A 17,328-nucleotide genomic window follows, 5' to 3' on the forward strand; every position below is an offset into this window, starting at 1 on the left:
TGTACTTACGGAAGAGAGAGCACTGAGAAAAACAAATAAAATCCTATAAGAGGATTGACACCACCCTAACTCAAGCCCTAAGGGAAAAGCCTTAATAGTGCTCCCCTATTAGGGCCAGTTTCCTCTGTTAACTTTTTCTTCATTGTTTCCATGGAAACTGAACAAAATAAGCTTTGCCTCTATAACTGTGGTAAAGGAAAAGAGAGTGACTTGTGAAAAAGAAGGGCAAATACCTAAATTAGGTCAGAGCTCTTCAGACTTCCAGAATTCAGCCTGGAATTCTCCAGTGAGTATATGAATGACCAATATAGATTTTAGCTATTTCCTAAATATCCACAGTGGGTTATTCCTAGGTAACCGGAGAGCATTTCTACACAAGCCTTTTGGGTTCCACCTAAATCAGCCATACTCTGTGGTCCACAACATTATTGCTCTTTGCAAGTAATCCATCAGCTTTTCCTCAGGTGTGAAAGCAGAGTCCAAAGACAGTGGTAACACTAGATCCCATTGGTGGAAAACATTTGCCCGGTCTTGTCTCCTGCTCTTCAGTCTGCCCAGTCTCTGTTGAATCACATCACTGTTTTACCAAGCTTCATCTAATTGTCCCCCATCAATAGGTCTTTTTTCTAAGACTGAAATATGAGATAGACTATAACAAATAAATATTACACAAAATGACGTAAATGTAGTAAAAACTGTTACACATAGAATATATAGAATATTACATATAGAATGAAAAAAAATGTATGAAATAATGTAAATGCACAAATATATGAAGTCATAGTTAAAAAAGATTTATTGGTATAGATAAAACGGACACAACAGATAGGTTAAAAAAATGTCATGTGTTGCAAAGATGTGAAGTTTGTACAAACAAAATAAAATTTATTAAAAAATAAAAAAAATAAAAAATAAATCTTTTTTCCTTGAATAATTTGACAGAGGGGTTAAGGATGTTGTAGGATGAGCATTAGGTGCATATTTGTGTGTAAGTGCTTCTCTTTTGGCCACACACACTGATTAACTCATCTTGCATTTTTTAGGATAGCGGAGATGGACACTAAAGGTTGTAGAAATGGCAATGTGGAAGTGCCCATAGTTTTTCACATCAAGAATGAAAAAAAACCCCAAGCAAATCTATATGTACAATTTCCAGATTAGATGGAGCCCATGAAGCAGTTTCTTCAGAAGATGAGGTTGGAAGTCATGGAAAGGGAGGAGCACTTTAAAGGCAGAGTTAGTTGGGCTGTTCTTAAATAAGACAAGTGCATTGACTTTTTTGAAACACCTGGAAGGGATATTCTCATAAAGCCTTCCCTAATGGAGTATCCATCTTGGAATTATGGGCACTGTTGCCCATATTTTGAGACTGCTGAATTGGGACGTTTTGTCTAAGGTTATTAGGTAAGTCCTTGGAAGATTTTCCTTCTGCTATCAACTACTATTTTTAAATATTCTACTAGAATATTTAACCCTGGCAGTTGTTAGAATGCAGTATTGCAGGCTAACTCTGCTCCCTGCCAGGAGTTCTATCCTGATGGGTTCAAGGCTGACTCAATCTTCCATCCTTCTGAGGTTGGTAAAATGAGGACCCAGATTGTTGGGGGCAATATGTTGACTCTGCGAACTGCTTAGAGAGGGCTCTAAAATCCTTTGGAGCGGTATATAAGTCTAAGTACTATTCATAGAAAAAAATATCAAAATGGGTAAATCAGTACTAGTTGTTGGATTACCAACCTATACAACTTAATCCGATAGGATAAACAGTAGAACTTAAAATGTTTCAACAAGATACAAGCATTCTCAGAAAGACTCTTGCTTTTATGTAATATTTAATAATATCCATTCTTTTTTTTTTCTTGACATGACTGTGGATGCTCCTTTGCAAGTCACTGTGCTCACACAGATTCTGGCACTGTGCTAAAGCTCTGTGTGGTTATGTCAGTTCACATAATCCACCCAGCAGCTGGGCTGTGAGGACTGCCAAGTGCTTTCCATGGTACTGGAGGCCTTGGTGTAAAGGCTGTCAGATTTGTGAAGCAGACTTCCAAGAGTCACATCTGAAATATATAAATTGACTTTATGGACAGAAGAAGTATTGGTGGGATATGAGAAAGGATATGAAATCCTACCTGAGAAGTCTGAGCTATGATGGCTGATTTACACATGCAATTTACAATGTAGTGCAACATCAAAGGATGCATTTTTATTTATTATTAAATTTCTTTGCTATCTATCTCACCTCACGATGCGTACTAAGTAATATGAAAAGCTCTGGTTCAGTGAACTTATGAAATAAGGACTTGTATACCACACTCTACCTTTTGTTAGATACTAAATATGTTAAAAGCCATCATCCCCTTGCTCTGCCTTGCCCTCTCCCCTCCCTCTTCTTTCATGCAGACTCTTTCATTTCCTATGCATTTCTCTATCTCTTCCTTATCAGCCAGTCATTCCAGACTTGTTAATGACTCCTAGTGACCAAGGAGATGGTGACCTAGAGACCGAATATCCTGAAGACAGAGGAAATTGGACAGGCAAGCTGGATTTCCTTTTGTCTTGTATTGGCTACTGCGTTGGATTGGGGAATGTTTGGAGATTTCCATATCGTGCCTATACAAATGGGGGAGGTGAGAACTTGACCGCCATTGTTCCTTGTCTTTGTGCGGAAGATTTCTATTTTTCTTATTGTTTTATAGTGAGATTTTCATATCTGTCTTGACAACTGGCAACAGTAAAAAATATCAGCATCTTTTTAAAAATAGGGCGCCAGAGGGGAGACATTTTGTGTAAGTATTGTTGCTCCAGTTGAAGTGGAGACTGAGCAGTCCATATTAAAACTTTAAAAAGAGTCTAAAACACAAATAACAACTACCTTTTTACGATCCTGTAATCCCTGAATTCAGGATAGTCAGGACAACTGGATGGAACTGAGTGTTTACTGGACGGCCGCCCTTCCCGATACCATGCAAAGTTCACAGCAGATATTTTTTTCTTTGTGCCTTAAGAGAGAAACATATTCCACTACCGCTAACACTCAACCTTCCAAGTGGGAGGCAAACTTCTTTACTTCTAGACCACTACATCACTCTAAAACACAAATAAACAAATAACATAAATAACAACTTGGAATCTTTCCATGCCATAACTGCAGTAATTAAACTCCTATAAAATAGAATTTAATAAATGTAGTATCAAATGTTCTCTGATGCTATATAAGGCACAAATAACAACATAATATCAAATATAGCATCACATTAGATTCTACATTTATTAAATTCCACTTTACAGGGGTAATGGCATGGAAAAAGTCCATGTCATTATTATATTATCCACAGCCACTATCACATCAACTAATACTATGAGATATACTGTTACAAATTCAATAGTCACAAAAGCCTCTTAGGGATAGGCGTGTGCTTACTTAAGCTTAATGTACAGGTATCAGATAAAGTTAACGTATGAGACTGTCTTTCTGTAAATTAGATAGGAGATATTGATCTGTTAGAAACTGGCCGGCATACACTGTATACCTGTTCCACTGAGCTTATCCACACTTCCACTTCTAAAACTAGCTCGAATTAGGAGTAAGGAGCAAAGTTTAGGGAAAAAAACCTGAAGCATGCAAGTGATATGGAAGAATACTTTCTTGTATTCCATAACAATCACAGCATCAAAATGGTGATTGAAGGCTTACAGTAAAAGTAAACAGACATTCCAAGTATGAACATCCCATTTCTAAATTTTATGTATTATTTCTGCTCATTGATGTCAGAGACTCTGGAGTCTATAGTGTGCATCACCTTAATAGTGTCTTTTCCTTTGGATCAATTTGTCACCTGCTGTTGGCTCAACCCCTCTCTTATATACAGTAATTTAACACATTTCTTCAAGAGTTACTTGTCACTAGAGATGCTGCAGAAATCTGTCACTGGTTTCTGTTCAAATACAATGGCACATAATTCATGGAGTCTGCAAATGTCTTATTTCAAAATATTTCTCAGTTGTAAATTTACGTAAAAAAGTTCCTATCTTTGGAGAAGTGACCTTCAAAAGCAAGACTAATGAATGTGATATGGACACAACTGGATGTAGATTGACCTGTATATTCATGCTTTCAAATGTTGTCAACAAACAGTCAATTGATTTGGTCTCTGCTGATTATTAATTGATAAGGCTGCACTCTCCAGCATGATATCTCTGGCATTACGTACCTGCATTCACCTATAATTTGCTAACGATTTTATGTCTCTTTCTTTTGTTCTTCTTTTTTAAATATGTGACAAGTGTTGTTTTCATCTGAACTGTGTAGCTAAAGCTCCTGCTCCTCATCAAAATATTTCTGGGACCATGTGAAATTCAGGAGATTTTTTTGGTAAATGAAAAAAACTTCTGAAGGCTTAGAAACCTGGAGACAATGAATTCTTGTCCCTTCTTAGGCAGGAAAGTTGGCTAGGTGACTTTGAATCAGCTGGACCCACCTCACGGGTTTTTTGTGAGGAAAATAGGAGGAGGAAAGAGTATTAGATATAGTCACTGCCTTACATTATTTATAAAAATAATAAATGTGGGATATAAATATGTAAGTATAAATTGTGTGTGTATGTGTGTACAACACAACCTTTCTTTTAAAACATTCTGGCCATCATAATATGTCACTTATTTACTGTGAAGCAGTTTCAGCATGATGCCAAGCTTATTTGCCAACTATCTTATGTATTCCCAAAAGCCATGCTGATGAATCAGTAGGTGGCTTCCTTGTTCTGAGTCAGCGTGTTATTCAGCTTGCGTGAATAAATTACACCAAAGGGCAACCCACTGCTGGAAATGTTTTCTACTGGGTAACAATATCAGCAAAAGGAAGGGGAAAAAATTCTGATCTTCCAAGATTCAGTCTTGGGAAATTTAATATATTCCTTCCAGGATGCAAATATGATTAAGAATTATTTTTTTATTCCAACACAAGTTAGTTTGTTTTCCATTGACTTTATTAAAGTTATGTTTTCATTGCATTTTCCTGCAGTTCAGACAAATAAACATTGAGAACTTGTCATGGACAGAAAATGTTATAAATTTGCCAATAGTGAAAAATAATAGTTACATTTCAAATATGGAAAACACAAACAATCCTTTGGCATTTTGCAATACATAAATATGTATAAAGAATAACTGTAATAGAATCATTGGCTAAAGGAGTATGGGGGGAGAGTTAAGAAGCATGCCAGTATGGAGCTGCTTCATACTAGAGGCGGAAATGGAGGAAACATTTCAAACTTGACTCATGAAGTCTTATTTTCTGATTCCTAAGGGAATACAGCCAGATTTATGTAATACAGGCAATCAACAATAAAGAGACTGCTTTGCCCTATTTGCAAAGTTGTTCTGGTTCCTTGTGCTTGATAATGACCAAAATCATGAAGCTGAGACTTAAGCAGGGTTGTTGATTGCATCAGTCCTGTGATCTTGTCAAATCATTATAACAGGGTAGTAGGAAAAAGTAATCTGAATGTTATAATAGATCTGTGTTTGATTTGCAGTAGATCAGCAAGTATTCTACCTTCAAATTGTTAAGGGATAGCATTGACAGAGAGTAACTTTCTCAAATTTGAAATTCATTGCTGGAATAAAGAGAGCTTTAAATAAATAGAAGTAGATTCCAATATGGAAGGACTGTGAACTCCACACAAACTTTTTCCCCTTTGGTGCCTTTGAGTCAGCATTGACTGCCTGTGACTGCTTTGACAAATCCTTGAAGTTTTCTTGTAAGATTTCAAAAGTGTTTTGCCTTTGTTTGTTTCCTAAGGCTGGCAGGGAATAATAGAATAACAGAGTTGGAAGGGACCTTGGAGGTCTTCTAGTCCAACCCCCTGCTTAGGCAGGAGACTCTACACCATTTCAGACAAATGGTTATCCAATATCTTCTTTAAAACTTCCAATGTTGGAGCATTCACAACTTCTGGATGAAAGTTGTTCCACTAATTGTTCTAGCTGTCAGGAAATCTCTCCTTGATCAGTTTCCACCCATTGCTTCTTGTCCTACCCTCAGGTGCTTTGGAGGGTAGGGAACATGACTCCCTCTTCTTTGTGGCAGCCCCTGAGATATTGGAACACTGCTATCATGTCTCCCCTAGTCCTTCTTTTCATTAAACTAGACATACCCACTTCCTGCAACCATTCTTCATATGTTTTAGTCTCCAGTCCCCTAATCATCTTTGTTGCTCTTCTCTGCACTCCTTCTAGAGTCTCAACATCTTTTTTACATCGTGGCAACCAAAACTGAATGGAGGATTCCATGTATGGCCTTACCAAGGCATTATAAAGTGGTATTAACACTTCACACGATCTTCATTCTATCCCTCTGTTTATGCAGCCTAGACTATGTTGGCTTTTTTGGTAGGAATGACTGATCCAAAATCACTCAGTAGCCTTCATGCCTAAGACAAGACTAGAACTCATGGTATCCTGGTTTCTAGCCTGTTAACTTAACCATTACACCAAACTGTCTGTCTGTCCCCTGCTCACTTCTAGTGCTCAAACATATATTTGTGATTTAATTTTATTAATTCTAACTATATGTATATTAGCATCAAGTTCTACTTGAAATGCCAATAAAAAAAGAATGATAAAATAAATAACTACTTCCACAAACTAAAGCCTGCCAACTCCTGTAGTAGTAAATTCAGTTTTATTTCACATTTGGCTTTTATCCTCTAAACATTTGGGTTGGAACACATTAGCCTTCAAGGCTCTCTAAGAATTGTATCCAGATGGGATCCTGACACATTAATAGATAGTAGTGACTGTGAGAATATATAAGTGTATATAGTCATCCCATGTTTTTCTTCAATTTTTTCCCATCTTTTTTCTGACCACGAAAGTTATGAAGAAAGGAAGAAATAGTACACATACACCATCTATTGACTCTCCTTCTGAAGCACATTGTGCCTCAGTTCCCATCTACCAAAGAATAAATTAAAACTTCCTTGCTTCTTTGACATCTACTATAGACCAGGTCATAGTATTCTTCAGTGGAAAACTAATACAGTGTTGTTTACTCTCTAATGTAGATTTCCTGAACTTCCTGGAGATTTACTGACTAGTACCAGATTTTTTAAATATCCAGGAAGTTCCACACAGGTTCTTCAAACCATTGCAGAAGAAGCTGAGCACTTCTATGATCACATGTTGTTGACTGTGCCCAGTAATTCAGCCATTTTATTTCTGAATTAACTGCAATGTACCTTGAATTGCACAAAAGCCAAATGTTCCTTTTTCAAGATTGAAGGCTGGCTGTTCTCTTATTGTAGAGACTTGCCTGGCCCTGCCATGTGGTCTCTAGAAGTCAGCCAACATCTTACTTCTGTACATAAAATATCATCCTCTATAGGTCTTTTAATTGCAACTTCTCACTGATGCCTCCCTTCCTGAAAATGCACAGAGCATGAAATAAATTTATCAATGGAGGCAGAGCTTCCATTGAATCTTGCTTGTTTAATTTTCTCCTATTTGACAACAGTAAGGAAGTTGTGATTCAGTCTTCTTCGCTTCTTGGTGTTTTGAAATTGGTAGCAGTGATGATCAATGTGCATAATTTTCAACCAATTCTGATGGATTGGGAAAAGAAAACTGGCAATGTTGACACAGATAGAAATATTCTTGGATGCTTAGACACAGAAATATTCTAATAATGTTAAGAAGTTGTCCTAGATCTTTTTACACATAGGAGATACGCTCTACCACTAAATTCGAATGCTACGGAGATAAGGCAGAGTTGTAAGAGTTGCACATTTTGTGCTGTGGATTTAAAATATTTCAAAAGTAACAAGCAGAGAGAGAGTGTGCTATCTCCTTCCTTCTCCTATTTCATAACTAGTATATGTAGGCAGGAGGAAGAAAAAAGTTCTGAGTCAAATTTTCAGTTTGGCATCTGGAAACTCTCACGATGAGATTAACCTCTATAAGGCAAGCTTCTAAAAGGAGAATGCAAAATTAGATTAAAATTTCCTTGATGCCGCATTTTATCCTCACAATAGATAATGGATGACATCTATTGTGAGGATAATAGTAGCAGGATATGAACGAAATACTAGCCCCACTCTTATATTCCAGAGTAAATAGTATAATATCCCTGATGCATGCGACAATTATTTTTAAATTTGGGGAACCACTCAGAGCTTCTTTTAGATTATCCACTGTATGTACTGAATCTTCCCATCTCTCACTTTTACTAGATGGTCCATATTCTAGTTTTATGAGGACCATACCAGTTATCTAAGGAAAGGGTATCATTTGACTCATGCTGTGATTATCACATTCAATTTTCCATTCCAATTGTGTCCCCTTTGTCACTTGTTTGTAATTTCTCTCCTGCAGGGGCATTCCTCGTTCCTTATTTCATTATGTTGGCTATATGTGGGATACCCATCTTCTTCATGGAGCTGTCATTAGGCCAGTTCTCAAGCCTGGGGCCTCTTGCTGTTTGGAAGATAAGCCCACTCTTCAAAGGTCTGTGTGCAATGCTAATCTAGTTTCGTCACCAAGCCTGTCTTCATTTCTTTTGCAGACTAAGTTCTTATGGTTGACAGTGGAACAGGTTAGTCCTCACACATTGTAGAGATGAAAGTAGAGCCTTCCTTACCACAATAGGTGAGAACAGTAATTGAATACTGGAAGAATACTTTCATTACTGTGAAAGTGAAAAAAATATTTGGGAAAATAATTTTGTTTCCCATATTTTTAGAAGCATGACTGTCCAGGTGGACTAACACGAGACAGATTGAATATAGATTTTTTTTTACAAAGCTGACACATTTCAAAATTAACTCACTGCAAATTATGTTAGAACAGTGTCCTAGAATTCAGTAAATTCCAAATGTGTTAAGAATGAATGAAACTATTCACATTCCAAGATGTTTTTCAGCTTTACTAGTTAAGAACTCTGGGAGTTATAATTCCAATACTTTTGTAGGACTTTAACTTGGATAACTTGGATATTCTGGAATATCCTGACTAATTTAGGATTTTGAAAAAAGAGCTAAATTTAATGCATGATCCAATGCAGTTAAAGCAATAGAAGACTATTGATGCCCTCACAAGGTGGCTAGAAAGAGCTAGCAGTCTCAACTGAGCTCATGGGCTGCATTTATAGCAATAGCATTTAGGTATCTATGGAGATTTTCCGTTATCCAGATCATGGTTGTCCCAAAGGTGCTTTTTCAAGAGGCAATTGGACTTTCTGGGGGCGTTTTTTGAAGACATTTTGCTTCTTATCCAAGAAGCTTGTTCAGTTCTGATTGGATGGTTGGGAATGGGAATATAAATCCTTCCATTCCCCCCCACCCCACCCAGTCAGAGCTGAAGAAGCTTCTTGGATGAGAAGTGAAATGCCTTCAAAGAAAAACCAGAAAGTTCAGTCGTCTCTGGAAACAGTACCTTTGGAACAATAGCATTTAGGTTTATATACTGCCCCATAGTGCTTTACAGCAGTCTCTGGTTAGTTTACAATGTCAGCATTATTTGCAAATTGCCCCCAACAATCTGGGTCCTCATTTTGTCAACCTCAGAAGGATGGAAAGCTGAGTCAGGAAACCTTGAAGCCCATCAGGATCGAACTCTAGGCTGTAGGCAGAGTTGCCTGCAATTATGCGCTTAATCACAGTGACACCAGGGCTTCATGTAGCTGCATCGTGAACATTGTAGTAAACGAACATTAACTTTGGGGGTTGTCTGTGTTTTGTTGCCATTATATCTCATTTCTGCTCTTCTTTAGGTATTGGTATGGCCACAATCCTGATTGTCTCCTTGGTGGCCATTTACTATAACATGATCATTGCCTATGTTCTCTTCTACCTCTTTGCCTCGTTGACCAACAACTTGCCTTGGCAGTACTGCGGCAACTGGTGGAACACAGACCTATGCCTGGACCACCATGTCATACACACAGGGAACAGTGCTGTCCCTTTCAACACTTCTAACACTGTCAGTCCGAGTGAGGAATATTGGAAGTAAGTAGCTTAGACAAGAAAAGTGTCAAGCCACATCTCAGGCTTGCCACAGTGGGGCCATTGAGAAAAAGGGCGGGAAGGAAGGTAACCTATGGTGATAAGTTTGCCCTCTTCAGTCTAAGAGATTTCAACATTCATAAGCATGGTGAGAGGTTAGTAATTATAGTGGTGCTTAAAAGTTTGTGAATTGGTTTGAATGTTTAATATTTCTGCATAAATATGATCTAAAATGTGATAAGTAGATTTGGATTTTTTTCTTCAATAAATACACAAGCATAATGTTTTTGACTCATTTATTTAATTGGGTTTTCTCTATCTAGTGTTAGGATTTATGTGACAAACAGGTCTCCTTTTAGGTCATATTTATGCAGAAATACTGAAAAATGAAAAGTATTCATAAACTTTTGAGCACCACCATATGAGAATTGTAGTTCAAAATAATTGAAGGGCATCACATTTCCTACCCAAATCTTCATATATGGTTCATGATGTGGATGTGATATTTGCTGTAAAACATATGAATCTATCCATATTATTACTAACTTTCATTTTCTAACTGCATAATATTTTAGTGAGAATTATGATAATGAGACTGTATAGAAATCCATATAAGGTTAAAACAGCCAAAGAGGAAGAACTGGAGCTTTAGTTCAGCTTCATGAATCTATGTGGAGGCATTGTTCATTTTATTCAAAATAAATTATCTTGTTAATACGGTAGGACTAGAAATTATTAAAGATCTTATTGACAAAGACACATTAAACAGAGTGTATGCTGAACTCCATACAAATTAATGTAACATGCGAAATAGCTTTTGTTTGTCATTGCAGCTATCAGACACATAAATGTATTTTATCATGCACACACATGACACATGGACTCATCACAAATTTATTAGTTGAAATAATATGTATTCAAGAAATGAGCACTGTATAAAGTATTTCTTAATTTGTGGTAATGCAATTTTTTTATACAAAGACATCTCTGTTCAAGGAAAAACCATCAAATCCCAAGTTAAACAAAAGCCTCAATTTAATTGGATGCATTTAATCAGATTAAATACATCTGGTTTAACAGCTGTTTAACTATTGCTTCTCTGCATGATGCACACATATGAATGGGGAAAATATATACACATATACAGTACTGCCATATAAAGCAATCTCCACACAATGTTATGTTTTTTGCTAGTTGGAAAGGCTTTTCAGGCTGATCTACTTTGTCACCTCATCATGAACAATTGTGGGTGGAAATTCCGCCCACTGAAGCTTTTCTCGTTTTTTTCCCAAGCCGATATGTCCTCCACATCCAAGGGAGCTCAGGCATTGGAGATCCTGGGAGAATTCGCTGGAATCTCTGCCTCTGCCTCCTGCTAGCTTGGCTGATCGTGTATCTTTGCATTTTAAAGGGGGTCAAATCTTCTGGCAAGGTAAAGTATAAATTAGCAGAAGGCTCCCATCTGTTTTTTTCCCCATCCTCAAATTATTAAATAATTATATTTGACTTTTGGTAGATGTCATAATTATGGTAGGAATTGGAAAATATGTTTTTCTATACTTTACGGCAGGGATGAGTATCTTTGATGTTATTTTTTTCCATGGGGTCAACTCCCCCTTCTGAAAATTCTTAGATCATCTATTGTGGCATATATATACACATACAAATCTGAGCTAAAATGAAATTTACATTTCTTCTATGCCAGATCCACTCCTGATTCTTTCAACTTTTCTTTATTTCAGCAATATAATTTAATAGTTGTGGAGGACTGAGAGAAAATGTAATGCTCCAGCATCACCTATAGGTTCTGAGCATTTTTGCGAAAGACTACAATAAACCTAAAAATGCTGTCATAATACTTTGCAAGTGGACAATACTAGATCAAATGGGTTTCAAAACACAGAAAGAAAGATTTTACTTGATTATTAAATAAGATATGTTGATAGTCAGAAGTGTTTGATAATAGATATGACGAGCAGATCCACAAGAGTTCTTCTAACATAGGATGACGCCTTCTGTTTCTGGATTTTTTTGTGTTAAGCAGGTTGTTGAAGGTCTTTATGGCTTCCTCCATTTCTCTCATTTCAATTTCATGGATCCTTAATTATTTTTCATGAAACCATGATAACCATTTTGCAGATGGCAGTAGTGCACATTTATTGAAGATTACAAGAGTTCTATGGTTGTTTAAAAAGAGACAGCATCTTTTTAGAGCACCTTGTTTTCTTGTAGGTTGTTTATTTCACGGCCACATTTCCTTACCTCATTTTGATCATGCTCCTGATTCGTGGGGTGACACTGAAGGGGGCCTGGTTAGGAATCAAGTTCTATCTCACACCCCAGTTTGAGCTCCTACTGTCTCCCAAGGTGAGATCCGTGTCAATATTATTCTATGAAAAGAATTTATATAGTCTATATCCCTTTTGACTATCTCATGTTTTGAGTGATCTTAAAAACTAAGCAGAGTTCTTGGGTGGGACTTACTGGAAACCCCAGACTTTTGGGTAAACTGGAAACTTTAAAAACAAATGCTTAAAGATGTAATCTCTCCTGGGTACTTATAAATTCTAGTAATAAATTTTTGTCTAGATTTATGATAATATAAATATAAATGATTCTAGACAAAAGCACGTTTAAACAAATATAGTTAAATGAGAATGATGGTATATTGATGGTATAAAGATTTTTGATTTAAAATGTACAATTCAATATGAATGAAGTATAAAGAATGATTGTAGTAATGCACGAAATTTATTTGTAACCAATCAACATGCTTTCTGGAAGATGTAATGAAGAATGTTTTTGTGTGTGTTTTTTGTTTAATTAAAACAATAAAAAAACAAATACTTAAAAAAAGGCAATGACATTTCTGCATTAACTACAAACTGATCAAGTCATTGCTAACATTTTAAAAAATTCTCTCTTTAAGAATTAGAAAGTTTATATATGATCCTGAAATATATTTGAGTGGGCCCATCCACATATATTGTAGTTTACTATTGCACAAAGGAGAAAGTTTTCATATTTCTCTACTATTTGTCAAGCAGCATTTTCTTTGACTTCCATATACACTTATTGCATGGGAAATATTTATTTATTTATTTATTTGTTTGTTTATTTATATTTTGTCAAGCATGTATTAGTCTATACATGTATTATGTATAAACATGATTTTGGATACATGAAATGGATATGAATGAAAGGGAACAGTAGGACAAGGACAGTAGGCACTTTGGTGTGCTTATGCATGCCCCTTACAGACCTCTTAGGAATGGGGTGAGGTTGACAGTAGATTGTCAAAGGTTAAATTTTTGGGGGTTTGAGGAAGAATATAAAATGTATTTAAAATCAATTTCAGGTAGTGATGGATGACAGTAACATTGTGGCAACATTTTTCTTTAGAATTCCATCATTATAAAAGCTATGACTGGAAAAAAAAATGTGCCAGGAAAAACTACTCTTTCTAATGAGCACCAGAGTTTCCCTACACAGAACATTCAAATGCATCCTTTTCAAACAATCTTTATATTGATTGTGTTGAAAAAGACAGCTTGAATGTGTGGGTAAAAGCTTTAGTAACCAAGACTGATTGCTTGCTGGTTTATTGAAATTATTTAATTTCTTGTTTTCCATTACAAATGTAGGTGTGGATTGAAGCAGCTTTGCAGATCTTCTACTCTCTTGGGGTAGGGTTTGGGGGACTTCTCACCTTTGCATCATATAATACCTTCCACCAGAATATTTACAGGTATATCTTTTCAATGTATACGTAATGAAGATGGAGCATATTGAGAGCAAATGATAGTTTTGTGTATTTTAAACAGAATCATGGATGGAATGTCAGGGAGAGATAAGGCAATTATGGATGTACTGTAAGATTATAAAAGAGCAGGGAAAGGAAGAGAAGGGAAGAGAAGGGAAGGGAAACAGGAAAGAAAAGGCTAATTGAGTCAGAAGACATAGCTCATTGTGTCTGGTTGTCTGGCAATGGTAGGGACTTTAACAATGGCTTTGTTGAGCATATGTAAGGTTGTTGCTGGTAAGCTTTTTGTTTATACAGTATATTGGCTTTTAACTTAAATTGGATTGTTTTTTGTTTTATTTTACTTTTGCAAGGTGCCTAGAGTTGCTTAGATGAGATTGACAACCATATAAATCAAATAAATTATTATTATTATGGTTTGTCACAGTCAGTCAGATGTTTCAATTGGATTTGGCATTTTTATCCATCTATGAGTCCTTCCCAAGAACCTGGGATAGGCAGACCAACATCTGATAAAGAACTGACAGCTTGACTTCCCATTATTGTAAACAGATCAACCTCCTCCTCCTCCTCTCCCTCTTTCTCCCTCTCTCTCTCTCTATATATATATACCAGTGACATGCGGTGAGGTTTATGGCTGGTGAGGCTGGTGTGCCTCCAGCACACGTGATCCCATTCCCTGCCTTCCTGAGCGTGCTCCGCCGGCTCGCGCTCCACAGTCCCCAACAGCAGCTGCTTTTCAGTGCTTTTCTGAGCGTCTGGCGTTTAGGACATCCAGCTATCTACCTAAATGCCAGACGCACAGAAAAGCACTGAAAAGCACTTCGCCTCCAAGCCACTTTGTCTTGATGACGTCACCGCAGCTGCTGGGCGCGGCCGGCCGGATGTAGCCAGAGCGACGCCGAGGCGGTCTGGGCGGACGAAAAAGCGAGCGAGCGAGCGATGGAGGATCAGGCAGCCTGATCCTTGGTCGCTTGCCCGCCGGACTGCCTCGGCGCCACTCTGGCTACCTCCGTCCGTCCGCGCCCGGGAGCTGCAGAGGTAGAAATGTTGTCGGCGCTCCCGGATGACAAAGCCACGAAAGCGACTGGGGAATGACGAGAACCTTCCTGCCTCTGCTGGACTTCGTGCACTCCTCGTGACTGCAATATACGTCCAGAAGTGGCTTTTGTGGCTAATGGGGTTTGGGCTTCCAGCCCAACAGCCCCTGCCACTTCCGGACATCTATTGCAGTCGCGAGGAGCGCACAAAGTATAGCAGAGGCAGGAAGGTTATTGGCGCTTCCGAGAACCCTCCTGCCTCCCCCGGTTGCCCAGCTGGCACCGCCCCGCACGCGCACCTCCTCCTCCTCCTCCTCCCTCCTCTTCCTCTTCACTCCCCAAAGGCTCTTCTTCTTACCGGAGCTTAGCGGGAGCCGTGTAAAAGGGATGGGAGGAAATATATATTATTATTATATATTATTATTTCATGATGAGAGGTGAGGCTCTGCCTCCCCTGACCGCACGTCCCTGATATATACCTTCTTAGTCTTGATTTGCAATGTCTTTTTTTTTTTTGCAATGTCCGCCAGGTAACAAAGAAAAAATTGTCATTATGTTCCTGTCTGTTATGATTGCTTTGTCCCCACTAATTTTCAAATTAGTGAGAATTATTATATCCATATCTTATATCGGAAGGATGGAAGGCAGAGTCAACCTTGAGCCTGGTGAGATTTGATCTACCAAACTGCTGGCAGCCAGTGATCATCAGAAGTAGCCTGCAGTACTGCACTCTATCCACTGTGCCACTGCGGCTCTGTATGTATGTATATACTGATGCCATTTTAATATGGGAGTGGATAAAAGGTGATCTTTAGACCTTGATTGGCTTGGAATTCCTAATACATCTCACCAGTAGTCATATTAGAGAGTGCGGATAACAGGTATAGTTTAACATCTGAAGAATTCTACACTTTACCTTTGCATTAATAGCAAATAAGCATAGCGGCCTGTTTATTATCAAGAGCCATGATGGTGCAGTGGTTAAAATGCATTACTGCAGGCTGATTCTGTTGACTGCCAGCAGTTTGGCAGTTTGAGTCTCCAACGGCTCAAGGTTGACTCAGCCTTCCATCTTTCCGAGGTTGGTAAAATGAGGACCCAGATTGTTGGGGACAATAGGCTGATTCTGTAAACTGTTTAGAGCACCGTGAAGCGGTATATTTAAGTTCTATTGCTGTCTTTTATCCCCTTATACATTCTGTAATGTCTCAGATCAAATTATTAAGGTCCTATTTTTTTTTTGTTGTTGTTCTGTAGAGATACATTTATAGTCACTGTGGGGAATGCTGTTACCAGCATTTTGGCTGGCTTTGCCATTTTTTCTGTTTTGGGATACATGTCCCAAGAACTTGATGTTCCTGTTCAGGAAGTTGCCAAAGCAGGTAAAAGCTAAAAAAATTCTTCTATTTTTTGTACAAGTATATATGTGTGTATGCAGGTTAGAATTCCAGAGAATTTGATGCAGTGATGGAGGGAAAAATATTCAACTAAGTGTCAAATTCTAGATAAAAGCAAGAAAAGACAAGCAGGTATATTTAAATAAGAAATGTAAAGAAATTCAGAACAAAAAAGTGAGTGGAAAGGACAGGAGATTTAAGAAAACTAAAGGAATCAAAAGAAACTTTTACACAACATTGGATACAATAAGAAGCAAGATCTAATGACAAAGTAGATATGAGGAAGAAAGGGTACAACCACAAGCAGGACTCCCAGATCATTGATATGTACGAAAAAATGAACACTGGGTTAAAGCCACATCTTTTGGAAAAGGGAAATTAAATTAATTTCTTTATTATATTTTATGCTACCTTTCATTCAGAAGATTTACATGATGTATATAGCACTTGCTCTTCCTATTTTTAACCACCAGAATGACTTGATGAAATAAGTTGGCTGAGAGAAAGGGACCAGCCCAGCATCTCCCAGTGAACTTCCATGGTTGAGCGTGAGTTAGAATTGGAGCTTCCCCATTCCTAGGTTACATCCACCCAACTGCTTCATTGTGCTATCCTTCCATCCTGGAACTGATAGACAATAGTGGCACCCTAAATCTTGCTGCCCTCACAATGTGCATCCTCCATTTGGCTAAAGTTTAATATTTTTGACACATAATTTTTAGAGAAGATGTCGATGCTTGGAAAGATTAAAGGCAATAGAATAAGCAGTTTAACAGAAGACAAAGAAGAACTGTACATAATGATAGCCTCTCCAACTAATCATATAATCCATAGACTGAGAAGAGATTAATTTACTTCTTTGTGCATCACTCTGTGATAAAATGTACCAGAGAACAAGCGATCAACAATAAAAGTTTTTAAATCTCATTAGCATTGTAATCCAGAACTTGGCTATCACTAACTGCATTTGTATTTTTGCCAAGAAAAATGCATCATTGTATCCAGCAGGCGTTAGCATTAGCTGATAAATCTAGAGCCAAATTAAGTGGAAGTTGTGAAATATATTTCCTGATTGATCACGTGTGAGCTATAATTTTTTATCCATATGAATTTCAGAAGAGACCCGG

General features: G+C 37.6%; 2 protein-coding genes across 5 annotated transcripts in view; one reads left to right on the forward strand and one right to left on the reverse strand.

Annotated features, from left to right (window-relative positions):
* CAMK2A (calcium/calmodulin dependent protein kinase II alpha) overlaps positions 1-17,328 on the reverse strand; it is a 301,059-nt gene that overhangs the window by 75,074 nt on the left and 208,657 nt on the right. The gene's annotated exons all lie outside the window — the stretch shown is intronic.
* Positions 1-17,328, forward strand: part of SLC6A7 (solute carrier family 6 member 7) — a 45,759-nt gene that overhangs the window by 14,956 nt on the left and 13,475 nt on the right. For 3 of the 4 annotated variants that reach the window (XM_081934355.1, XM_081934356.1, XM_081934358.1), the window contains exons 2-8: positions 2,447-2,630; positions 8,374-8,505; positions 9,770-10,004; positions 11,295-11,433; positions 12,234-12,368; positions 13,646-13,749; positions 16,062-16,186. In XM_081934355.1, the coding sequence (XP_081790481.1) occupies positions 2,447-2,630; positions 8,374-8,505; positions 9,770-10,004; positions 11,295-11,433; positions 12,234-12,368; positions 13,646-13,749; positions 16,062-16,186 (1,054 nt within the window). The remainder of the gene's footprint in view (positions 1-2,446; positions 2,631-8,373; positions 8,506-9,769; positions 10,005-11,294; positions 11,434-12,233; positions 12,369-13,645; positions 13,750-16,061; positions 16,187-17,328) is intronic. The other variant, XM_081934357.1, reaches the window with a different exon arrangement.

This window comes from Natrix helvetica, assembly GCF_964273705.1.
Source record: "Natrix helvetica genome assembly, chromosome: 1".
Taxonomy (NCBI): domain Eukaryota; kingdom Metazoa; phylum Chordata; class Lepidosauria; order Squamata; family Natricidae; genus Natrix; species Natrix helvetica.